The sequence below is a fragment of the Ochotona curzoniae genome, unplaced genomic scaffold (assembly GCF_017591425.1).
Source record: "Ochotona curzoniae isolate NIBS_2020 unplaced genomic scaffold, NIBS_Ocur_1.0 scaffold_2683, whole genome shotgun sequence".
Lineage (NCBI taxonomy): Eukaryota > Metazoa > Chordata > Mammalia > Lagomorpha > Ochotonidae > Ochotona > Ochotona curzoniae.
In genome coordinates this window covers 1,983,506-2,009,490 of record NW_024467100.1, presented here as the reverse complement: position 1 = coordinate 2,009,490, position 25,985 = coordinate 1,983,506, and the positions used below count along the sequence as shown (strand labels likewise).

At 44.7% G+C, this 25,985-nt stretch overlaps 1 protein-coding gene across 2 annotated transcripts in view; it reads right to left on the bottom strand.

Moving 5' to 3' along the window:
- RXRG (retinoid X receptor gamma) overlaps positions 1-25,985 on the bottom strand; it is a 51,798-nt gene that overhangs the window by 9,989 nt on the left and 15,824 nt on the right. The window contains exons 2-4 of one of the 2 annotated variants that reach the window (XM_041003208.1): positions 18,440-18,687; positions 8,184-8,328; positions 5,091-5,270 (exon numbers count right to left, since the gene is read on the bottom strand). In XM_041003208.1, coding sequence (XP_040859142.1) covers positions 5,091-5,270; positions 8,184-8,328; positions 18,440-18,687 — 573 coding nt within the window. Of the gene's footprint in view, positions 1-5,090; positions 5,271-8,183; positions 8,329-18,439; positions 18,688-25,985 lie in introns of those variants that run through there. The other variant, XM_041003209.1, reaches the window with a different exon arrangement.

Below are 25,985 nucleotides of genomic sequence, written 5' to 3'. Positions count from 1 at the left end.
TCCTCTGTCAGATCCTATGCATCAGCCTTGGCATTCACGTCCCATTAGGTCTGCCCCTCGTGCACCAGCCCGAACACAACATCAGCTGATCTGACTTGTCAGGGGAGATCTTCAGGGAGCCAGCTGTAGGGATGCAGTAAGTGAAGGGGTGGAGGGCTGTCACCTACATGACATTTCCAATCAGTGCTGATTTGGGGCAGGGGGAGGGTACTAAGGCAGAGGTGTGGGCTGGGATTTTCTCAGCCTCCCCCAAACCTAAGGCTTCCCGCAGAGTTCATTCCAGCTCTCGAAACCTTCTGGATCGGTGCCTCTTCCTCCCTTACCTCTGTTGGGTTAGTAGGTATTCTTCCATTATGTAGAAGGCTGCAGTTTCCATCTTATTCCCAGCAGTAATAAGCAGAATTCAATATTAGAACTCATTGTTTCATATGTCAAGAGTCAAGAAAAATTACACTCTGAAGCAGGCGACTATCCTGACAGTCACAGCTCCTTCACTGGTGACTCTGACTCAGCTCCTCTCCTTTCGTGCCCACAGCCTGCTTGCAAAGGCAGCCCCTAGTCTCGGAGGGGAGAAAGAGCCACAGAATGGGCTGGCACTGGGACACTGGATGTGGAGTTTGTCATGCAAGTGACTATGGCCCTCCTCTAGGTCAGTGTGCGGTGTGGCCGCTGAGGCTCCAGAGTCCAGCACAGAGACCCCACACAGCCTCCAGATGAGAATGGGAATTCTGTGGTTGGAAAAGTGGGATGGACATGGAAGCAAGGCAGGAGTTCATAAACCCAGGCAGTGAGAATAAGGAGAACCTGACAGGAGCAGAGACAGAGCAGAGCAAACAAGAGAGAGAAGAGAAAAGACCATGTACCCGAGTGTCAGAGCTCTACCACAGCCTAGTGAAATGGCCCTGGACACGCCACGTAGCCCATTACGCCTCAGCCTCCCCCTCTGGAAAGCAGGAGTTGTAGTGTTTAATGGAAATCATTTTGGGGTAATCAATGAAATAAATGACAGAGTTCAACAAACATGTCTATTTCCTCTCTGTCTATAGCTTCCTCCTTTCTCTCCTTGTTTCTCTTCCTTTTCCTTTCTCATCTTCACTTTCTGTCCACCTTGTCTGTCCCCATCTACTGACCATGTACAAAATTCTAACATGCATTTCGTCATGCTTGGATTTATCAGTCCAAACTAAATGCTTCTTGCATTAACTCTGTAAAGGTGAGTTCACAGGCTTCTATTTGTCTTGATTTTAAAAGATGGGGGAAAGCAAATTTTGTTAAGTTCCTTTTGTGGTTCTCAACCAATTTCTTCTACCGATTGGTAACATTCAGGAAAAGTAAGCTTCAAACTTCAAAGAAAATAACCTTGGTTTCAGGGAATTAGACTTTAGCTCAGATTTTGCCATGAATGGAATGATCCTTTCTTATGATTTTTTTCTCTTTATACCCATCACAAATGAGCAGTCCTGGATGTTAATGAAGGGTATCTTCTGGATTGCAGACACTGGGAACTAAAGTTACTCTGCAACTCGGGCTGCATCCTAGAAACAGCAGATGCTCTAAAACAGTGTCCAACTCTCGCCTTATTAATCATTCATATGACCTGGATCTATTGTACAATATTCATCATTTGTGGAACTCTTCCCCTGTATCAGGATAATGCTCAATATTTCACAGAGGTTGTATTTCATTTAATCCTCACGATAACCCTCTGGAGTGCAATGAGCCACAGAGAAGCTAGGAAGTTCTCTGAGGTTGCAATCTGGAAGTGGCAGGGCACACATGCTCCCAAGGCCATCTCAAACCCATCTCAACAACTCCAGGTCACTGAGCTTGCTATATTCACAAAGCCCCAAATGGATGCCAAAGCTGTTCACAAAAGGCCTCAGAGATAATTCATTGCCCATTCTTCAGATTACATGCATAATATCAGAAATCACAGAAATAGACTTTTCCAGAATTCCTAAGTGGCCTAGCCATCCTGACAGCCATTTTCTGGGGTGGGTGGGGCGGGTCCTAGCCTCTTGGAACCAGTGTTTCGTATTTCAGGAAGTGGATGCGTGGCAGCAGAGAAGAGTGGCTTCTCACTAGGTACTCTGAAAGGGCAACAGGTCCAGGCCTGTGAATCCTGAGTCTACCTCAATTCCATCTTTTTTTCTTTTTTCTTTTTTCTTTTTTTTTTTTTTTTACTACAACCTTCATAGCGTCTCTGTTATCTGGTCTAGGATTTCATTATTTTGTCCTCAAGAAAGGATCCAAACAACCTCAATTTCTGTAAACTAATGCCAGAAACAATGATGAGAAAGGTCAGGCTGCCCAGAAAGGGGTCTTTTGCAAGTAGCCCCTCATAACATGAGATGATGAATCAACTTGTCTCTGTGCCTCTTCAGTGCCACATGCTGCTAATTCCTTCTTTAGGAACTTTCACGGCTCCTTCTCTTCTTCTGATTTTTACTACTTAGCTTTTCATCACAGTTTTTTCACATTTGTTTTTTAAATAGAGGAGCAAAACCTGTGTTGAATTTTCTATTAAAGTGTGGTTTAACAAGCAATGCTAGGTTTCAAAGAAGGCCTACAATTGGCATAGTAGGCCCTGCTTTATGTAGTTTCTAAAAGGGGGAGCCATTCTTCTCCCCATTTGGCCCACTGACCACCCTGATCCAGATGGAGCTGGATGATGCCCAGCTTGAGTGTTGAACGACACACTGGCTGCATTGCTTGTAGAAATGATGACTTCTCTGACACAGGCCAGTCACTTTTCTTTAATTCAGTATTATGGGCTTAATGAAAACTGTTACTTCTCCAAACCAATTTAAAAATTTATCTCGTCTGTCCTAGAAGGGGGATGACAGCTCCTGTAGCCATTACTTTTTCGTGATCATTAATTCCATTCGATCTCAATGAAGATAGCCTTGATTAGGAAATGTTTCATATCAAATGTTCCATTCTGTAAGACTACTGATCTCCTTGTCATGACAGCTATGACATAAGCACAAAGTATGCACTGTTAGTACCCCATGAGTAAGAGATCTTTAGCAACACATACAATTCTAAAATGTCTGATTTCAGCATTCATTTTTCACCTATCACACAATTCAAGGCTATACTGAGCTATTTACTAGTAATACAGAAGTAGAAAATGCAAAAATAAGACAGAACTTCTGCCTTAAGGAAGACACACAGTAGACAGGATAAACAAGGTGTTCAAGAATGAGAAATGCTGTGAGAAACAGGTTGGAAGTGTTGGGAGTAGTAGATCATGTAGCCAGGAAAGGCTCCACCGAGAAGATTATGACTGAGGACCCAGCTGAAAGGACAGCAGAAGGGGGCTGCTGCAAATACATGAAGAAAGAGCCTAGGCAGATAGACAGCAAATGCAAAGGCCCCATGGTGGCAGCATCCCTACTATCCTGGAGGAACAGCAAAGAGGCCGGAAGGCTGAAGCAAAGAGGCTATGGGCAGCCCAGATCAGGGATAACCTTGAAGTCATAACAAGGATTTTGTCTTCTCTTTGTGAGAAGGAAAGGTGCTGGAGGACTTTGATGGAAGAATCATCTGCCATCATCCACTTGTTCTAAAGCTTCACCTTGGCTGCTATTCCAAGAGGAAACTGTACATAGGCAAAGATGAGAACAAGGACACCTCTTAGGATGCTGTCTGGATTATTACAAGAGGTGTCAGTGTTATGTGCCAACTAGAACTTCTGCAAAATAAATTGGTGGTTTGGGTGAATTGGTTGAGTGAAAGTATTGAAGCATGGAAAGCTTCTGAGCATATGGGGAAGAAGATACAGGATTTCTTCATTCATTACACATACAGCATGGAAGAAAAGTGACAGTCAAAAGATTTGGGTTTGAGCAACTGGAAAATGGAACTGCCATTTGCTACTAAGGGGGAGACTGTGACAATTGGACCGAGGAAAGGCAGATAATCAGGATCTCAAATTGGAGTCTGGTGATTGGGAGATTCTGTTAGATGTCACAGCACGCGTCGCACACCAGCAGGAGACAGGCACAACCTGGGAGCTGGACAAAGAGCACGTCTGCTGACCACTTTCCTTTGGGTCTTTGGAAAACCTACTTCACCCGTCTGAGCCCATCTCCACTCCCATGTGATGTGTGCAACTGATTTCGAGATTCTGAAGGCTCTATTTCCCAGCAACTCAAAAGGCCAAGAACATCTTCCTGCCCTCTGATGGGTGGCGTTTCCTCTTAGAAGGGGAGCAAAGAAACATTCCCTTCACGGATCTTTCAATCAGACTCATTTGTGGGGAAGGGAGAGTCTACCAGGGCTGCAACTCTTGTCCCCATGGCCTCAAGGAGACACAACTTCTTTACTCTAAAATCTATTAAGATGCATCAGTGACACTATGTACCTCTTCAATTTATTTGTGTTACTTAATGAGAAGACATTTTTATCTGTGAAAGGAACAGAAAGTGCCTCTGGATTTTTTTTCCTGACACCCGAATAGTCCAACTAACCCACACTATAAATTAAAAGATGTAATGGCTTAAATGATGGTCTCTAAGGAGAAGACCAGATCCATCAGACCTGCTAATGCCCATAATCCTAAAAGACCATGCAGTACACCAATTTGAAAGGGTTTACAGCAGACCCAGCTTACAAAATTCCAGAGAGTGAAATCAAATCTGGAGTTGTCTGCAGAGGGAGATCTAGGCTGACAAGGGAGAAGTTGGCTTCAACTTGAAGGTCAGTGTGGTGTCCAGGGAGAGAGCTGAGTGCAAGGACCTTGGTCCCTGAGCTCAGAGACTTACTGCCTGGCTATCACAAGAAAAGAGGGAGAGGGTCGAGTGAGAGGGCCACCATCTGTGCTCCAGCAGAAGAAGGGTGACCCTAGCAGAGGAAGACATTTTTCACTCCCTTTACTCTGGAGACACCTCCTGGGGGTGAGGGGACCTTCATTTGCAATTCATGAAAAGTCATGTTACCCCAAGTCATCCTAACCCTTACTGTAAACTTCTTCCTTGCACACAGTCCAATGCACAGGGGTTCTTTTCCTATATACTCATCTCCTACAGTTATTCAGATGTAAACTCTTCTCCCTTAAGTGGAAGGGTATGCTGGGGGAGCCTCACCTTCCCTCTTCATGCCCATGACAAGGCACTTCTGATAGCGACAGTATTGGCAGCGGTTGCGCTGGCGCTTGTCAATGAGGCAGTCTTTATTATCCCGACACGTGTAGATGAGGTCTTTCCTTATGGTTCTCTTGAAGAAACCTTTACAGCCTTCACAACTGTACACTCCATAGTGCTTTCCTGGTTGCAAGACAAGAGCATGCTATCAGTCGTGCTGTATTTATCTGGGTCTTTGGTTCATAAGAACCCCTGGGTTTCCCTCCTCCCCCCTAGCATGGGAACAGGAATGTCATCTGGGCAGTGGGACAGATAGCAAATAATACCAGTAGAAAAACACGGACTGGATCACAGAACCCATAACAGCAGAGTAAGTCCACTTTTCTCCTGTCTTCCTTCTGGCTCGCTAATTCCAGGAAGCACCAGTAGAAGGATTCTTGGCGCAAGATTACACTTACATTCATTTGATCAAGGCAACTCTTGGGTTTGATGAAGCAAATGGTCTTCCTCAGTTCAAGGCAAGTGTATATATACTACATAAGATATGCAGTTGGCATGTACTACTTAGGAGGTGAAGAATCATAGCCAAACTAATATTCCTCATCATTGAGGCCCAGGGTCTTAGGAAATTAGTGTCCTTTATCATTAACTATGAGCAGATTCTGAATTAAGAATTTGTAAAGGCTACTGCCCACTGAAGAAATAAATTGGTAAATAATAGTTACAGCAAATAGGACACTCGGTGTTGCAAGATGACATAAACATCTGATAGATCTGGTTTTGTTTGACCCAAAATTACCTGTTGCATGTTTCATTGCCTTGTTAGCTACCCCAATCATTCAGTTCTCATCATCCCAGGTAAGTATGTCTAATTTGTGCCAGGATAGCCACCATGCCCATCCCCACACAGGCATCATCAATCAATCATAATCCTCTTTCTAAAAAGAAGCCTTCTCTGTACTACACACCTGGCAGTGGTGCTCAGGTACCCGGAATTGTAGAACTTGACAAATACAAGAAAACAGATTATTGCAAACACATTTATATCTGATTTTTGAACTTGATATGTGATGACACGTAGCTATGGACCTGACATGATATTCTAAATCGGTTTTGTTTAGGTTGATCTTAAAATGCATGTGAAGTCCCTGAGATGGAGCAGATGTAAACATCTGCTTTCCCAGGGCTTATATTTCAAAGGAAATCACCCTAAAATGAAATGGTGGCTGGGAAAGCTGGATTAGCTGACTCTACTAATTCAGCGAGCCAACAGCAATGATAAATACAGTATTTTATCTTGGGCACAAAGAAATGAATGCACTCAGCTCTGAAATATTTGTCTTTAAAAAACATGGGAACAATTTGTCAACTCTATGACCCAGTCATTCCCATGCCTTTTCAATATATGAATTAACCTCCCAGACTTTGCACTAAAATAACCATGGCAAGCAAAATGTTCTGTTGAACTGAGACTGGCTTTCTGTTATGGCAATGGCGAAGTCTGCACAATCTAAAAATGGCTCTGATATCAAGCAAGCATAGCCCCATGGAGCTTCAAAATTCCAGGTGCCTGGAACTTTCCGTGGCATGGCACAGTTTTAGTGGCTTTAATGACAATGAGAGGATGAGAAACATTCAGTCAGCCATTACAGACAGCTATAGAAAAAAAAACAACCTTCAATCTCTTAAGCAAGCAAATGAGACACTTGAATGCACTCAAAATGGGTGCAGAGAGGAGTAGATGGCAGGGAAAGGAGCAGAAGGAGTGGAAAGCAAGGGAATGAAGTGAAGAGGATCGAAGAAAATAAATTTGTGAAAGCACATTTGTTTTTGACTCTAAAAACTTATTTTAAATCTGGAATGTTGTAAAACACAGAAATATATTAAAATATTAAGGGGCTTATCGTTCTTGGGGACATTTCTCATGATTTTTATTTTGCTTTGTACTTTTCTAGTTCTTCCAAATGTCTGTTTATTGAGGTGTTATTTTCATAATTGTTTGGAACTGTTTTACGATGTTAAAAATGTTTTTGAATTTAATGTTAAAAATATGAGTTCCTTGGCAAGCACAACAGCTGCTCTTTCCCAGTAATACATGCAGCGGGGTCACCCCAGAGGGAACCTTCAAAGCAGCTATCTGTGACTCTACTCCTCCAGTGTAAAATGATGCTCCTCATTCATATATACTGGAGTGGACATTGTGGTGTGGTGAGTTATGTATGGTGCCTTTGGGGATGCCTCCATCCCATATTAGAATGTCTGGGATGGAGTCCTGTCTGCTTCCAGTCCAGCTCCCTGCTAATGTGCATAAGAGGCAGCAAACAATGAGCCAAGTGCTTGGCTTCTTGTTGCCCACGGGGGAGCCTCAGATAAAGCTCTTGGATTCTGGTTTCTATATACCCCAGTCACACCTGTTAGAGGCATCTGGGTACTGAACCAACAGATAGAAGATCTCTCTCTCTCTCTTTCTCTTTCTCTGTGTGCATTTCTCCCCACCTTACCACAACTCTTCATTATTCAGTCTTTAAGATAAATTTAAAAATGGAGCACAATGGGTAAAGATACCATCTGCAATGCAGGTATCCCATACTGTAGTAACAGTTCGAGTCCTTTCTGCTTCAATTCCAACCAAGGTCCCTGCCAACACTTGTGGGAAAGCAATGGCAGACAGTCCAAGTGCTTGGGCCCCTGCACCAATATAAGAGACATGAAATGGAGTTTGAGGCTCCTGGCTTCAACCTGGACCAGCCCCAGCTGTTGTGGCCATGTAGGGGAGTGAATTAACAAATAGAAGTTTCCTTCCTTCCTTCTTTCCTTCCTCCTCCTCCTTCTTATTTCTATCCCTCCCTTCTTTTCCTCTGTGTGTATCTTTCTGTGTAACTCTGCCTTTCAAATAAACAAATAGGTAACTTTTTTTTTAATAAAAATAAGCACACAGATAGTGTAGTCTATGAAATGAAGTCAGTGACAAAAATTTAGAGGCTAGTTCCAGCTGGCCATCCTAAAGGATGCACTGGTCCAGGCATGTGGTAGGGTAAGTCTCTTCCTAGGACTGTGTTCTTGGGTAGCCAGAAGAGCATTTGCTGCAGCATGTACCTGAGGATCTGTCACCACAGATGGCACAGATGTGTTTAACCAGAGATCCGGGGCTGGTGGATGGGTAGTTCATGTTTCCAATCCCAGGAATCCCTGGTAAGGGTTTGATATCCTCTGAACTGCTGACACTGTTGACCACATTCAGCTGCAAGAGAAAAACACACAATAAAGTCCACAGCCAGGTTCACCCCAATCCCCAGGCCCAATGCAACAAGGGCACACTCAAGACAAGCTCTACTTCAGAAAGCCATTTCTAAGTACAGAGCACCTGCATATCTGTGATATGAATTTAAGGGAGGGGGGAAAAAGGCAACATGACAGAAATGAAATCACTTCCAGAGCCAAAATCTAAACCTAAAATCACAACACACCTCCATTAGAATCTCTCTGATTTTTTAAAATATTTTTTAATTTTTTTATTGATTACATTGCATTATGTGACACAGTTTTATAGGCACTGGGATTCCTCCCTCCCCCAAATCTGCCCCCCCATGGTGGATTCCTCCACCTTGTTGCATTACCACAGTTCAAATTCAGTCAAGATTCTTTCATTGCAAGCATCTACAAAGCATAGAGTCCAGCATCTTTTTGTCCAGATAAGTTCAACGGTTTCTTGGGGAGACCATCTCTGGTCTGAAGATAGAGCCGGCAGAGTATCATCCCAATCAATTAAAAGCCCCGACATTACATCAGTAACAATTTATAATGTAATGGAATTAGTTGACATGGTATTGAGTAACCAACATGTTAAAAGAGAGAGAGAAAAAAAAGAGTGCAAGTTCTGAACCACATCCTATGACTTCTACATTGACATTTCAATTATTAGTTTATATACAACTGGTTGCTATACACCTGAGAATGTCTATAGATTACTATTCAGCTGTCTCATGTCTATTTTAATTTTAGTATTTAGCAGTTTATAGCATTGAAGCAAGATTTTGCAGAGCCTCGCTGTTTTTCGGGTAGTCTAACTCTATAACTCTAACAAGACATATGTCAACAGTTTAGGTGAACAGTTTTCGGAGGGGTGTGCAGAGAAATCTTCAATACCCTAGTGAGGAGTAACTAATCTTTGTGTCCCACCCAGTGAGTTATAAGTGCATCCCCACTGCCCATTTCCCGTCTGTTTCTAAGCTTTCCTTGCAGTTCTATGTCTATCTATTCTAGGGGTTTTTTTTTTTTGTTTAGTTGTTTGTTTGTTAGTTTGTTTTGAGGGGTTTCTGGAGTGATCCTGATGGTCATTATGAGAGAGGGTGGGGATCCAAAGTTGGAACCAGGCAAGGACCAAAGAAAGCTCCTCTCCCTAGTCCCGAAGGAAGTTTACTGTTCTGTTTCTGCAGACCGCTCAGTGCTCCTGGTTGTCGTTCCGATGACCTTGGATCCTGCAAGGCAGGATTTGGGCTTCTTCCAACCCATGTGGAGATCCAAATGGAGGTGGGTGACCTCAGAGTTCTCGGCCTCCGAAGGCACTCCAATTCCCCGTGGTCTCCTTGGCGGTTGGGATGTAGTCCTCATACTGATAGTCCTTAGTGAGGATCTAGGAGTCTTCAGGGTTGGGATACAAACCGCCTCCTGTCTGCCTGCTCCGTATATGATGGCATCATTTTTCCCAAGAGACTTCTGTGTTTCCTTTTGTCATGCATGTGTTGGTTATTCAGTGGCACGTTATTTTTTTCAGGGTGATATGATTTGTTGTTGATGTTGTTGTTGTTGATGTGGATGTTATGAAATGATGTCAATCTGAAACAGTAATATTATTTCAACCCCAAACAGCCTGTATCTCATGCAATAAGATATTGTGAAGTAACCAATGAATCAACAATCAATATGAGTCAGACTGCTTCTGATCTACATCAAAGAATTGTAAAACCTAATATACTTGTGAGGCCCTATGCTGCTCGGAAATGGGGAAGGAGAGCAGAGAAATCTTACATCACCCTAGAAGGTGTGAGGAAGACAGGAAGTATAAACTATCAGAATTATAACTGGTAACTCATAGACAACAGACTCAAATCAGCATTAGACAATAGCAGAATCTCTCTGATTTTATTCCTTTAACTCATGCATTTTACTGAGCTGGAAATCCATGCTGAACTGCACACCTAGTACAATGTCAGCTGTGCATTTTGTAAATTTTTTATCAACTCCCCACTACCTATTCAGCAGTGCTCCAAGAAGAGCTCTGGCCCTCAGGCAAGACTGAGACTCTAAGAGAGGCAAGCAAGAAATGTGAATCCATTCATTAATCAATCAATAGACATTCCCTGAGTGTTCACCTTGCCAGGGACTGTGCCAGGCTCTGGGGTACAGAGGGAAACACAGGTGCATCTCTAGCAGGAGGTCACAGGTCATGGAAGCGAAGGAGAGCTAAAATGGTCATTTTCATGAGCCCACTGAAAATGCCAATCCTGATGCACAAATTGTTACAGCAACACACACACACACACACACACACACACACACACACACACACACACACACACGACAGGAAGCACCAGATCATGAGTTTGAACTTGTCTATAAGCAACAGAGTATTCTTCTGAGAAATTACAAAATCTATAGAGCCATATACCATACCTTGACTTCCCAGTGCCCAGTGTGGGGTCCAGCTGGTAGATTGGGAAAGGCTGAATAAATGGTCATTCCAGTCATCTTTATCACCAACGTGTACTTCCTCCCTACCACCACCCCTGAGCTCCCCAGGGCTCCTGGGGAGATAACTAAGACGATGCTGATAAATATTTTATAGTCCTCAAAGAAAACAAGTCAAATAGACATGAGTCAGTCATCCAATCAGCACTATTTGAGTGCCATGGGTACAGAGCAACAAAATCTAGTAGGTATCTTTGCAAAGCCTCAAAAATGCACCATTTCATGAAATCAGATTCTGTGCAAAGATTAAGAAAATTGACAAGCAGATTTAAATGAAGATGGTGAAAGCATGCATTGGTGTGCATCTGCCTAGTAGAAACCAGCTGACAAAATATCCAGAGCCCAAGGAAGGGTCCCTGATTTGCCATGGTCTGTCTGACTTCGCAACATACAACTCAAACAACTGTACTTCGTAAACGGACCCAAAAGTAGGGCTTTCCCCCTCTTTTTAAGACCTTTAAAATAGAAGGAGTGATCAATAAAACATAACCCACAGTGGAGACTGAGTTAAATTCCTTCTTAAGTCCCTAGTTCCTCAGTGCACTAAGCACAGGAGGTGGACAGAGACTGTGGGTTAAATGCCATTCGGGTTAGAAAATAACTCTGTACTGGCTTCACACTAAAGAACCAATCAACAGCATAGGAATTTTGTTGTTGTTGTTGTTAGCAATAATTTACTGTAGATGAAAACACATAAGTGATAGGAAATCCTTATGATCCTTTTAAAATCTTTTAAAAGTTTAATTTTTTTCAGGGGCACAGGGAGAGGCAGAGGTTCCATCCACTGGCTTGCTTTTCCAAGGATTACAATAGCTGAGACTTGACCAGGCTGAAGGTAGGAGCCAGGAACTCGATCCAAGCCTTCCATTTGGGGGACCGGGACCCAACCACTGGAAGCATTACCTACTGCCTCTCAGCAGCTACTTGAGCAAGAACCTGGAGTTAAGAGGCAGAGCTGGTTATCAAACCCATGTACTCTGATTGAAGATGTTGCAATCTTTTTAAGATATATATTTATTTGAAATGCAGGCAACCAGAAAGACAGAGATACAAAGATATATCTCCCTTCCCCTGATGTACTCCCTAAATGACCACAAGCAGGAACTGGTCCCAGCCAAAATCAGAAGCCAGCAGCATGATCAGGTCTCCCGCATGGGTGGGAGGGACTAGACATTCGATTCATCACCTGCTCCTTACAAGGGTGCACATCAGCTAGAATGAGGAACAGAGCCAGAACTCTAACCCAAGGACTCCAATACATATGGGATGCAAGTTTCCAAAACAGCATCTTAATTATTAACGTCGAACACTCAACTCCAGATGTAGGCATCTTAGCCACTAGAATATACCACAACCTTCTCCACTCCTTTCAAGGCTAAGACACAACATCTGGAATCTGTGACCAATATTTTGTTCTAATTTGGGGTAGTACAGTGATTCTGAATCCTCGATGCATGCAAAGGAGCTTTGTGAAACCAATGGTTGGGGCTTCTGCCTGGAGATTGTGACTCAGTCTGTCTGAACTAAAGTCTTGGCACTGGCATTTGTTAAAATTCTCCAGATGATACTAATGTGCAGCCAGGGTTAAGAACCATGGGGGTGGTGGGAACTCAATCAATGTGTTCCTAGGCAGCAACACTTCCTGACTGACTCAAACAGAAAAACACAAGTGTTCTAGCTGACCTCAGCACTGTTCTCAAATACTCAAGTGGACAAGTAAGGTCAAGGGAATGAAAAAAGCAGGCCACTGTCACCTGTGGCTCAAGAGGACTTCACCTTCTTCTCCTCCACCCGGTCTCCAGAAGGGCTGATCTCATTGCCATCATGCTGCAGCAACCACAGGAGAATTATTGCTTCCATTTAGGTCTCAGATGACACAGGCATCACCTCAAGAAACTGGCCATTTACAAGATTCAAAATCGGTTGAGATAGTGTAGGATGGAAAGATTGCATACTACTCTGACCTGGAAAGACGTTCTAAAAGAAGTGGCATTCGGGCTGGGACTGGAAAGCCTTCAAAAACAGGTAGGATTTGGATGGAGCCAACACTGGGCAGCAAGGCTTTGAGACCAGAAGTCCAGAAGGAAGCTGGTATGTCCAGTGAGCAGTGGAGAGAGGTGGGCTACAATGGAGTTTAGAGATTTGATTGTTGGGTTAGGAGGATGGATTTAGTTTGGGAGGCAATGAAGAACCACTGGAGGTTTGAAGCAGGAGGGGAAAAAAATAAAGACCTTGAGACTCTACTGTGGAGATATGAAGAAGACAATAGCATGGGAACAGGTCAAAGGAGACATTCAGGCCATTGTTCCAAGAGAGTCTGTTAGGTATCCAGTGAGCTTCCTTGCCAGGTCTAACTGGAAGGAGGTAGAAAGAACTCCAGGGTTCTAGAGGGGTCCCAGGTAATTGTTCTTCCATCACTATATTGTCTGCCTTGAGTGGCAGGAGATTCTCAATTTCCATTTGCCTGTGCAACTCAAGCATTGGCGAGGAACCCCTGGCAAAGCAGTCTGTATTGGGGGTATACTCTCCCTGATCAGAATGAGCAGGTACTCCCTAACACATCCACTCTTCATGAGTCTGGGAGATGGTGGGAGAGAGAGGTTGGGACAGTTGTGTTGCTATTCTATACTCTGCCCATCTTTCTGGGTGGTTTGGGTTTTGTGTGGACTAAGAGCAAAGGCAACCATCTGAGCACAAACCCATTAGCTGCCTGGCCCTGAGGCCCCTAACCCACTGCTGTCTTGTTCCATTAGAGGCAGCTCTGCTGGAAAAGGCACTTTAGAGCGAAGATTTACCAGGTGGTCCTGCACACCAGCCGACTGCTGCCTGAAAACAGGATAGAAATTTGCCTGGCTGCTGGCTTGTCTGCCTCCCCCATGCAGACACAGAGACCAAATGCTTTCTGGATGCTTCTGGAACCATCATGGAACAACAGGTCCCACACATCTGAAATGTCTTCAGCCCAGATTCAAAACGTCCAGGCTACAAGCAGGTGCTCCTGTCCCATTTAGCTCCTGCCATTTAGCTTGGTAACTTTATCATGCTGGGTAATGAGCCTGGTCCCTGGGCCTGGATTCCTCTCTACAACTGTTCCTTTCTCCCTGTGTGATCCTGACCTGGTCCTTTCACTTGGCATAGATTGTGCTTCCTCGTCTCTAAATCAGTGGTTTTCAAACTGAGAGAGAGAGGGAGGCTGTGCAGAAGTCGGTTGGGATGGGGTGGTGGAGGCTTCCCATCTCCCACCCCCGATTCACCCAGATCTGTTTTTATTTAGCATGTATGTCGGGCTTCCAAATATGCTTTCATTGGAAGCAAAGGCTTTATGGCTTTATTTGTTTTCATCATCAGGCTTGGATGACCTTTAAGGTCTATTCCAGCTCTAACATTTGCAATTTTAATTATCTAAATATTCTCTATAAAAATGCAAACAGGTTTCAAAGGATACTAACTCAGTTACCAATAAATACCTAAGCAGCAATTACCAAGGACAGAACCCAGGTCAGTAAGCAGGGTTCCAGGGTTCAGGAGGGGAGAAGACACGTAGGGTCTGCTCAGCGTACAAAGCAGACTCTCTCTCTCATAAACACACACACACTCCGAATGTAGCCTAGATCACTATATCTGTAAGGTACATAAATGTCTCCCTAACTAAATGTTTAGCATTTGTTGTGGGTGGGAGATTGCTCTCTCCTCCTAAATCCTGTCCCACCCCCCACCCACTCTCCCAGAGCAGAGAATAAATGATAGTTTTTCCTTTTTTGGGTCTCTCTAGTGTTTACTGCTGGGCCTGCTTCAATGAGCATTTGTTGAACTGGATGTCTCTAGAACTTTTTCACCTGAAGACATGGTAATCCATGTGTCTAATACCTACCCCAAGCAATACTAACAATGACGCTTTCCCGCCATAAAATACTGTGGAGCTGATGATGTGATTTTATAAATCCACATCTCCTTTACCTGTCGGTTATCAGCGCCAGGATGTGTAAGTCCATACAAGAAGAACAGAAACTGAAACAAAAAGTGGTTTGCAAAGGTACCTGGGTCTCAACCCCCATCGCTCTAGGTCAGCTCTCACCTCCTCAAACCAGGAAGCCCAATGAGAGCCAAAAGAGAAGCTCAGACAGCAGAAGGACAGAGCCGGACACATGCCTGCTGCCCCCACATGGAGCCCCCTTCCCTCACTTACCAGGTCACCATGGGAGGAGTGGGCTTCCCCAAGAGTCCCCTCTGAACCAGTTCTGGGCTGGGAAGGCACGATGCATGGGAACAGTCAGCCCAGAAAGTGCAGAGGGCCGCTCACCGGAGCTCACCCCAAGGCCTGCTGCCTTGGGGCACCAGCTGCCAGGGTCAAGTCCTCCTGCTATGAGCTCCGGAGCCCAAGGCCAGGACTCTGCTCGGCATCTGAGGCTGCTGTGCCTCACCAGCACTTGGCAAGTTTTAATATCACTTCCCAAAGCCACTGTTGGCCTCGGCCTCTGCGCCCAGCCCACTTGGCCAGGCCCATGGCTTTCAGCTGACCTTTCAACCCCAAGCCCTCTGTACAGACATTCAGTCCAGGAATAGCGGCCCTGCCACTCACACGGCTATGGAGATGAGTTTACTGGCCAGGTCTGGCCCAATCAGACTTGAGTGTGGTTGCTAAAAGCGGCCTCAGAGGGACGGTGCCTTACCCACTTCCTACTCATGAGCCCTGCCACTCTGTCTCACTTCACCCTGTTTTACTTCTTCATATAATGTTCACTATTTAAAACCATCTCATGTATTCTATAGGCTTTTGTCTGCCTTGTCTGCCACAAGAATTGACGACCTTAGATCACCTTGTTCAGAGCTTATCCCCCTGAGAGTAGCACCAGGTAAGGCCCTATGTGTCATAGATCCTCATGCATGGTTTTCTTGAGTGAACATCAATGCTCTTTGCAAGTCGTGTTCACGTCAGAATTTCAGTGTGTCTTTCTAAGCACTGGCTCTGACTTGCCCCCTGGAGTATGCCTACAAGAGAGAAAGCACATCATCAACCTCGAGCATGCTGGAGGGGAGGCTGGCACTCACTCTGCTACTGCCAGTAGGTGGGCATAGCACTGCTGTCAGGTCCCCTCTGCCCTGGACAGCCCCTTCTACTGGCAGCAAGGAATGTGGCTGGCAGCTCCAACAGCCCCTCTCTCGGCTCCTCTTGGGTTCTGCTTCTACATCTAAGACAGCAGACACACCCTCTCATTGCACCCTATCTGCACTCGTCCCTGGAGGCACACTGAGTGTCCAATCTTTAAGTTATAGCAATTAGTGGGAAGGTCACTGCTGAAGTCAGCATGAGGTGCATACAGTATCAGAGAACGCAGAGCTCCAAGTCAGAAGCCTGTAGTCCTGACCCTGCCTGTGCTGTTGACAGGCTGTGTCAAGTTGAACAAATCACACAGGCTCAACAAGCCTGGTTGCTTCATTTATGGAAAAATAGATTAAAACAAGACCAGCTGAGCGATCCCTGCTTAGACAGGGCTGGGGTAGTCAGGAAGAACTGTGGGGCTTTTGCAATCTTTACAAGTGTCAAAATACAGAATGGGAGAAAATGTATATTTTGAAAAAGATCCTACAGACATCCATTCAGTTCACAATTGGGGTGGAAAACACTGATCAACTGTGACTCACAGAAGTTCTTTACCAAGCTGGTGGAGTGTTTTAAAGCCTTTGAACTTGAATGACATCCACAGTCTCCAGTAACTGTGTGGACTTCCATGCACCATCATTCACTCATCCGTGTCACTCACCTGGCTCCCAGTTCCTGGAATCATTACAATTGAGGGTCTCCAACCCAAAGCAACAGTTATTTTAGGTTATTCCTAGCTCTAAGATTCTGTGACTCCCCCTAGCTTTGCGTTCACACCCCTAGTGTGTGAGGTATTTCAGGAAAAAGTCCAAATTTGGACTCTGAGTTTCTTCCATATTAGTGGGAAACACTACTGGCACAAGGGGAGTCCCATTTTGTCTTTGAAATCTAAATTTGAAGGTGGCTTCAGGACCGTGTGAATGACCTCCAGGAAAACAGGGCCAGTAGGTGACATCTGTACCTGTGTGTGCCCATGTGTGTGCATATCTATTTAGAGATTATCTCATGAGAACCATGAGGTTCACAAACTTGAGCTCCAGAGGGGAATGGACAAGCTGGAGACCCAGGAGAGCTGGCAGCACCAGCTCAAGACCAGTAGGCTTGAGGTCCAAGAACAGCCAATATTTGACATCCAAAGGCGGGGAAAAAGTGATACCTCATCTAGTGAGTCTTTGGGCAGGGAAGTGCTGCCTTACTCAGAGGAAGGTTGATCTTTTCTATTCTACCCTTTAACTGGTTGGAAGAAACCCACCTGCATTGGAAAAGTCCAGCTGCTTCATTCAATCTGCCTGCTTAGGTTAGCATCATTCAGACACCTTCGGTAATGCATGATTAGACATCTGAATATCCCATGGCCCAGCCACATATAACTGAGCATTCTAACACTCTATCATTCTTCCCCCAGATGTATTGGGGTTGGGACAGTGTGGTTCCTCCATTGTAATCCAGGGAGAGGGAAAATATGTGCCAAATTCCTCATCTCTACACCCTGTCTTTTAGCTTTGGGATGAGACACAGCCATCCCTGCCACAGAGATGTTGGAATCAGCCACATGATTTTCTTGCGATCGCAGTAAAACTAGACACGTGTAAGCAGAGGTTTCACCCTGTTGTCTAATGTGGCTTAGCCTTGGGGTGTGCTGTGAGACATCATAAAAAAAGAATACTCCAGGAAACTTCTGGGACTGGAGGAGCAGATCTGTGCCCAGCCTGCAGCTGAACCCGGCTCACCCACATCTGAAGCGAAGTCATCCTAGCCTATTACAGACTTGAGAACGAATAGGCAAATGCCTGGTTTTGTAGGCGATTGTGCTCTCAGAATTGCTTAATATGCAGCCTGAATGCAGCAGTGGCAACCTACATGGCAGGGACATGGAGGTGGGATGATGCTCTTGATGTGATATTGCAGGAAAGAGTGGAAGGACACCTGGCAGTCCTGTAGGCCCTGCAGGGCAGCAAGCGAGTCTCTGCCATCAACACATCCTCTTGCTCCACTATAACACAAGGTGCCCGGAATTAAGATAGTTTCCTTCCTGAGTCCCCATGGCTTCAGGGGCAGCAGGAATATTTCACAGCTTACCTTCTCCACATTTATCCACACATGATGTCTGCCCATCACTTGCAAGCTTACAGAGACCAAATATGCCCTGAATATTTCTAAAGGTCCATTATTAATAACATGTGGCACATCAGGGATTCAATAAATGCTCATTATTGACTTGAGAAGAATAAAGAGGGCTCCACCCCTCAGAACTGTAATCAAGAGGCAGACTCATGGAGTTGGTCACTGCCTCCCAGGCTATAAACCGTCATCACTCCCCAGGACTGATCAACCTCAGGACTCACTGAACCAATGCCCTGCAGAAGGGAATTCTGCAGAGGCAACCCCAGCCCTCCAGCGAGAGACTCACTAAGCATTTGCAGAATGCCGAGTCTGCTCCAGGACCACTCTAGTGAGTCCACTGAAGATAGCTAGAAAGATCACTGGGAGAAAGGATACTCACCTGAGAGCTGGGCGGCGCTACCAAATTGATTCCTGGAGGGGCTGCCAGCGCTCCTGAGGGTGGACCCATGGCAGAGGTGATGACTCTATACGGAGACCCCAGAGCATTGAGGGGGGTCCCCACTGCACTCAAAGTCCTTGGTGCACTCACTGGAGTGTCCGTGTAGCTGGGGTGGCTGTCCATGGGCTTCCCTGTGGACAGGGCTGCTGATGGGCTCATGGATGTGGAGCCAGTGTGACCCGGGGAGCCTGTAAGGGGAAAAGAACAGGTGATGAGAGGTTACAGGAGCATAGAGAAGTACTTGCAGGGACCTGGACCCACCCTGACTTTTGTCTCTTGTATTGTTCCCTGTTGTTAGCCACATCTACACACCTATGCACCTTGGCGCACACATCTATGAAAAGGTAGAAGTAAAAAGGAAAGAAAAAAACAAAGAGGAAGGAAGATGTGCTTGTTCACTGGAGTCTCACCTAGAGTCCATTCTGGACCCATGAAAAGTACAACAAGGACACAACACACAAGCCCGGGTCTGGTCTGAACATACAGGGAAGGTAAGTCAACACCAAACGCCAATGAGAGGTATGGAGTGAACAGGTGCCTAGGCTGCCCCAGAATTCCCCACTCCAAACTCACAATGCTCTGAAATTTGAGCAATTCACCCACATTCAGCAAGCAAGGGAGTCAGAGCTGGAGAGAACGTAGTTCCAGGTCCAAGGGTCTCACTCCATAACGATGATGGGGCAGAAGTGGCTGCCATCACATGCCTGACTGCCCAAATCTTTTGAAGTTCTAGGCCTGGCAAGTTCTTTTTGCTACTCACTTCTCCAATACTTAGGGATAGAGATTTGAAATGGCTGAGCCTGGTTTTAAGGCCACAGAGGCCCAAGAATCAAAAGGCAGACAGACCCGAAGGCAACCATTTCTGTCTTCAGAGACAGGATGCTGTGGTCACAGGTATCTGGGGAATGGGCTTTGAACTGACAAGCATGACAGCAGGTGGCCACCTGGTACCAATTTTCTCAGACCAGTTGAGCCAGTAGCTATCTCAAGATGAAAGGGACAAAGGCACCCTTCTGTCATCTTAGATTCCAGCATAAAACATACTCTCTAGAAGAACTCTAAACACCAGGAGATCTGCAGCAGCAAAGTAGAACCTGGGAAACATGATGAACCATCCTGTCCTGAGTCACAGCTCTGGATCCCTATGCAGCAGGCATGTAAGAATATGTGTAACAAAGTTATGACAAAATACAAGGCACTTAAGAACTTAGTGGAAAATTGAATTGAAATGTACATCTATAAGGGCCAGTGCTGTGGCTCAGGGAGTTAAACTGCTGTGTGCAATCCCAGCATCTTACATGGGATCCAGTTTGAGTTCCATCTGCTCTACTCCCAGTCAGCTCCATGTTAACGTGCTTGGAAAAGCAACAGAAGATGACCAAGTACTTGAGTCCCAACACCCATGTGGAAGACCTGGATAAAGCTCCTAGCTCCCAACTTCAGCCTGCCCCCAACCCTGGCTGATGTGGCCATTTGGAGAGTGAACCAGCAAATGAAATCTCTCTTTTTTCTCTTACTGTCTGTCTTTCTCTCTGTGTAACTCTGCCTTTCAAATAAAAAAGTCAATAAATCTTTTTCTTTGAGATTTGATATTATTTTATTGGAAAAGCAGATATACAGAGAAGAGGAGAGACAGAGAGAAATATCTTCTGTCTGATGATTCACTCCCCAAGTGACCACAATGACCGGAGCTGAGCTGATCTGAATCCAGGAGCCAGGAGATTCTTCTAGGTCTCCCATATAGGTGCAGGGTCCCAAGGCTTTGGGCTGTCCTCAACTGTTTTCCCAGGCCATGGGCAGGGAGTTAGATGTGAAGTGAGACAGCTGGGATTAGAACTAGCGCCCACATGGGATCCTGGTGCTTTCAAGGCAAGGACTCTAGCTGTTAGGTTACCGCACCAGGCCCAATAAATCTTAAAAAAAAAAAAAAAAAGATAATGCTTATCTGATTCAAATGTCCAGTTGTCCCAAAGTCCTTCATGACACCCCTGGTCTGGTCGAATGCCATGTCTGTTATCTTACAGTTGGTGACCCTGTTTTTGCTCCCCTCTTAACACTTCACAATATTGCCCTGCCGATTATTTCCCTGTCTTTTCCATGAGACAGAAGAGAAATTGCGTCAATTCCTCTTCCTCCATTTCTACTATGATACTTGGCATTGCCCAGGTAGTAAGCGGCAAAATCGAGATTGGAATCGTCAATCTGAAGCCCACACTCTTGCCTACATTTGGGCGATTTGGGGAGCCAGCCACATGACCCAATAAAAGATGACTCAATCACCAGACAATCTTAAGCTGAAAGTCATTCTGAAGGAGAGAGCAAAAGGGCCACTTCTCAGAACTCAGGCCAGGGAAGCCTAACAGCCTCTCAGGCAGCCAACCAGCAGAAAGAACAATGTTAAACTCTTCTGAGTCACTGGAAGGCCATGACATTTGAAGCTGGCCATGTATGGATACCTTGAGTCAGTGACTAATATGAACTGTGACAGGTGAGTTAGGAGTTCAGCCCTGACTTGATGGGTAAGGAGCCATGAACTCCACCAAACCGGCAGCTCTCCTGCTTCCATGGCCAAGCCACCTGAAGGAAAGTGACTTTCCCCTCCAGCTCTGCCTTCCCAAATGCACCAAAGGGCTCTTTGGAGTTTGCATTAAACAGACCTCCCTGAGAATGTGCCTTTTATTGCAAGACTCCAGGGTCAAAACCAGGTCCTGACACCAGAACAAAGAGACAGGCAGCGAGAGAGTCAGCTTTGCACATTCATCAACCCAAGCCTTCCCAAGGGAGACCACCTGTATGTATCACCAGGGACAAAAACTTTTTGATGGTGTGTTGGCAAACTTTTAGATAATAGTGATAGTTCTATTTTCTTCTCTACTTTTCTTCTGTTTATGGCTCATGATTGTGTCCTCACTTTATAAAAATTATCCTCCTAAAGGTAATTATTTAAGCTTAAGAAAAAGACTAAATTGATTTAAAGAATCAGTCCAGAGAAAGGCATTTTTAACCCATAGTAAAGATGCCCACATTCCCTTTCAGAATGCCTGGGTTCAATGCCCAGTTCCAACTCCTGAACTAGTTAGACCATGGGAGACAATAGCAATGTGAGAATCAGATTACATTTATGGCTGGGCACTAGTCATTACAGGCATCTTGAAGTGAATTAGCAGATTGTCTTTCTCCCTCCGTCTCTTTTGTTCCTTTCAAATAAAAGTAAATCATAAAACTTAAATAAGAATTAGCCTAAGTATATGGGATACGTAGCATACAAAATGTCACGAAAATGGATGATATTTGAGAAACCTCAACGTGCACACAAAGACCTACCTCCAACCATGAACTTTGAAAATTTTATCAGATATTTAAAATACAAAATGAGATGATTTGCAAGTGGTTTGAGATTCCAAGATCTTTCTTGCTGTGTTTATTACTATGACTAGTAAAATAATAAGGCAGTATGACTACTCAATGCTGGTAAGGCTGGCACACAGCTGAGACAGAATGAAATAAGCTCAAGTTCGGTTTCACTTAAAAATATGGTCTGTGAGGCAGGCATGGTGGCATAACAGGCAATCCTCCATTTGCAATGGTTAGCATCTGGTATGGGCACCATTGGAGTCCTGGCTGTATTACTTCCAGCACAGCTCCCTGCTAGTGGCCTTGGAAAGCTGTGGATGATGGCCTAATGTCTTGGGCATCTGCATCCATGTGGAAAACCTAGAAGAAGCTCCTGGCTCCCAGTTTCATATCAGTTCAGTTCTGGTGATTGCAGCTATTTGGGGACTGATTCAGCAATGAAAGACCTCATTCTCTGCTTTTCCCCTCTCTCTTTGTAACTCCAACTTTTAACTAAAATGAATAAATCTTAAAATAAAATGTTGTTTTCCCCTGCTGCTGAGTCAATGGCCCAGAGGACATGGCCATTAATTATCAGATTTAAAATAAAACTTTAAAAGAATTAATTGCCTTATGCAAACATATTTTGGTGCTTGGCTTATCACAGTGACCCAATTGTTCTCAGAAAAAAAGTAACTATGCTTTTTTGGTCTTTTTTTTCTTTTTAAATGGGAGAAACAAGATGGTGGAATAGGGTAAGGACATGTTTAAATGGAGAATCATCAGCCAGAGTGAAGCAGAGAGCCCTTGATCCTGGGAAACAGGAGAGGACAGGCCAACAGCAGAGGGACACCTGGAGACCTGTGGACACAGGGAAGCAGCAGGGACAGTGGAGTGATGTTGCAATGACTAGATACCCCAGTGGCAGTCAGAGATCCTTGATCAGAGCTCAGCAGCAGCCAGGTGCTCAGCAGGTGAACCCAGCCATAGAACTGCTCATCCTGCTGAGTTCAATCCTAAGCAGAAGCAGAGTGGCAAAATCTAAAGAAGCAGTGCAGGAAGAGGGTGGATTTCATAGTTCAGACCCCCAACCAGTGCCACACTGGGCACCATTTTGTGTGCTGCGGAAAAGGCTGTGGGGCTGAAGAAGCAACAGCAAGCTCACAGGCCCTGAGCCAGGAGAGAACTCACTTACATCTCAATGCAGTGCACTGGTCTCACAGGGAAAACAGTACCGACTTGGCATCCTAAGGGTTCCACCCAAAATAGGTCCAGGTGGCCCATAGATCTAATAACCAGCAGATTCCAGCAAGATCAACAGCTGAGAGCTAAGCTGTTGTCTCCCAAATTCCAGGAACTGCTTAAATCAGGAGCAGGAGAAAGGCTGTGAACAGTATTAAAACCGATGAAGGACACCACATAATGATCAAAAGATCCATTCAGCAAGAAGAGATCATCCTACTAGTTTCTTAGGATGTTTTCTTTTTCATCTCTAATCCTATTTCTTTTTTTCTCTCTTGCTCTTCTTTGCTAGTCTGGCTAAGTTTGCTTTGATCATTTTCTTAAAAAATGGCTCTTTCTTATTGCAATTTGTAGATTTTTAGTTTCAATTCTACTTATTTTTGCTGTGATTTTTATAATTTCTTTCTTCCTCTTCATTTTTCAGTTTTTCATAAGTCCTTGAGATACATTACCACATCATTTGTTGAAGATATTTCTATTTTTGTAAGCAACTGATGGCATACATGTCCCTCTCAATACTGTTTTTGCTACATCTCATGGATTTTGATGTTTTTCTTCAAAGAAGTCTTTTTATTATAAATTTCTTCAGTGACAACAGGGAGGTCATATAGTAGAATCATTTCTTCAAGAAAGTTTTTGATTTTCTTTTACATTTCTTCAGTGACACATTGGTCATTCAGTAGCATTTTACTTCATGTTGCTGTAAATTTTTCATTTTTCTTACTGTTGTTGATTTTGTCTTCTGGCTTTTTCATTTAAGGGGATATATAGTAGCTGTGTAATAGAGACTATCATATTCAGATGTAAAGCTATATTGCAGTTTGCATCTGTGCTTCCAAATTGAAGATGGACTCCCAATGAAACTGTTCAATCTATCTCAGCAATAGGATGCTGGACTCTGTGCCACTGTCAGGATACGCTTCAATAGCAGAATGATGGACTTCTCACTGCTTGTGAAGCACTATACTATTGTAGTAATATAGGGGAAATCAGTGGGGAGAAAGAGACTGGGGGGGAGTGCGGAGGAGAAATTCCAGAGCCTATGAAACTGTAGCATAAAATAAGATTTTAAAATGTAGCCTCAAAATCAGAGAATGAATTAAAGAAGAAATAAATTATTACTAAAATACCCACCCCTCCAAAAAGGTGGGGAATAATGACTTTTGACAGTTATGTTTCTCAATGGGAAATGAATCCACTCCCACAAGTAGACAGTAGTACACCCTTGTAAATTACATTTGTTTAAAAGATTTGTTTTATTTATTTTTTGGACAGGCAGATATGCCAAGAGAAAGAGAGACAGAAAGAAAGATCTTCTAACCACTGGTTCATTCCCTAATGGCCGTGATGGCCAGAGCTCAGCTGATCCAAAGCCAGGAACCAGGAACTTCCTCCGGGTTTCCCACATGGATGCAGAGTTCCAAGGCTTTGGACTGTCCTCCACAGTTTCCAGCAGGACCTGGATGGGAATTGGAGCAGCCAGGACAAGAACCAGTGCTCATATGGGATCCTAGAGCATGCAAGGGAAGGGTTTAATCACTAGGCTATTGCGCCAGGCCTGTCAATTACATCTTTATCTGCTTCTCTCAGTCCTCCTCTTCTTCTTTCCAGTCACCTGGTAACTAGAGCCAATACCAAAAGGCACCTCACATTTTCTAGAAACATGGTTGTAATGTTTTTCTTTCCCTTCCTCACCAGGCAGTCAGGTTGATGTAAAAGGACAGAAAATCTTGCTTTTTGGGTCAGCTGCTTCTAGAAGGATGAGGAACATTTGCTACAAACTCAGGTTGGACTCTGAGCCTCAGCCCAGAGCACAGCTCATCCAAATCTAAAGCCAGGTTTTCCTCTAATACCCCTCCTTGGCCTTTGCTGCAACTTGAATGTATTTGTTTCTCTGATGTTCAGATTAGAACTTGAACCCCACAGTGATGGTATCAGCAGGTAGCACCTCTGAGAGGTGAGGTGGCCCTGTGGGCTCCAGCCTCAGGAGTGAGACAAGTATCCTTGTAAGAAAAGCTTTGAGGAGGGGGGAGCTGCCTGGCCCTTCCATCTCCTAGCAGCAATGACAGGACACAGTGCTTATTTCCCTTTGCCCCCTCTGTCCTGTAAGAACTCAAAAGAAGCTTACTGGAAGTAAGAAGTTGACTCCTCAACACATCTTCATCTGCTAGCAGTCACCTCACCCTGCACTTGGCAGCCTCCAGCACCGGGAAATCAACACTGTGATTGGTAAATCACACAGGTTGAGGTATTTAGACTGAGACAGTTCCTCAGCCCAATCCCAGCTGGAGGACCTTTGACCTCTGCAGCCCGCCTGCCTTGCTGGATCCCTGATGTTGTATCTCCCACCCTACCTCCCACCACATACACACACACACATGCACGCAAACAAACACACACACACACACACACACACCCTACTGCATAATCTTCCAGGCCCTCTGCCGACAAGCCTGGAAAATAGGCAAATTCATGCTCTTTGGGGCTAATTCTCTTTATGCAGGCAATGGTTTCATTAAAAATGGCTTATCTGCTGGGAAGCACTACAGAATTTCTCAAGAGGTTCCCGTCTCTTCTGGTAACAGACCCAAGGCAAACGTCTCATATTCTAAGATCATTCATCCCCAGTGGATCTCATTTGGTAGCCTCTGAGATCACATCTGGCTTCATGGGCATTGGTACAATATGGCTTTCTGAAAAGGAAAAGGGAGAAGAGCAGGAACAGGAGAGGGTCAATGTCTGGAACAGTCTGAGGCAGGACCACTTGCTGATGGGACCCTGCCAATGTAGTTGGCCATGTTAAAATTGGAGGCTGCTTGGCATTCATTGCCAGTCACAGCTGTAATATACCCCGCAGAGCACAGTATAGTACAGTGGTCTCTGCAGTCCCTGTGCGCACTGAGGCACGGCA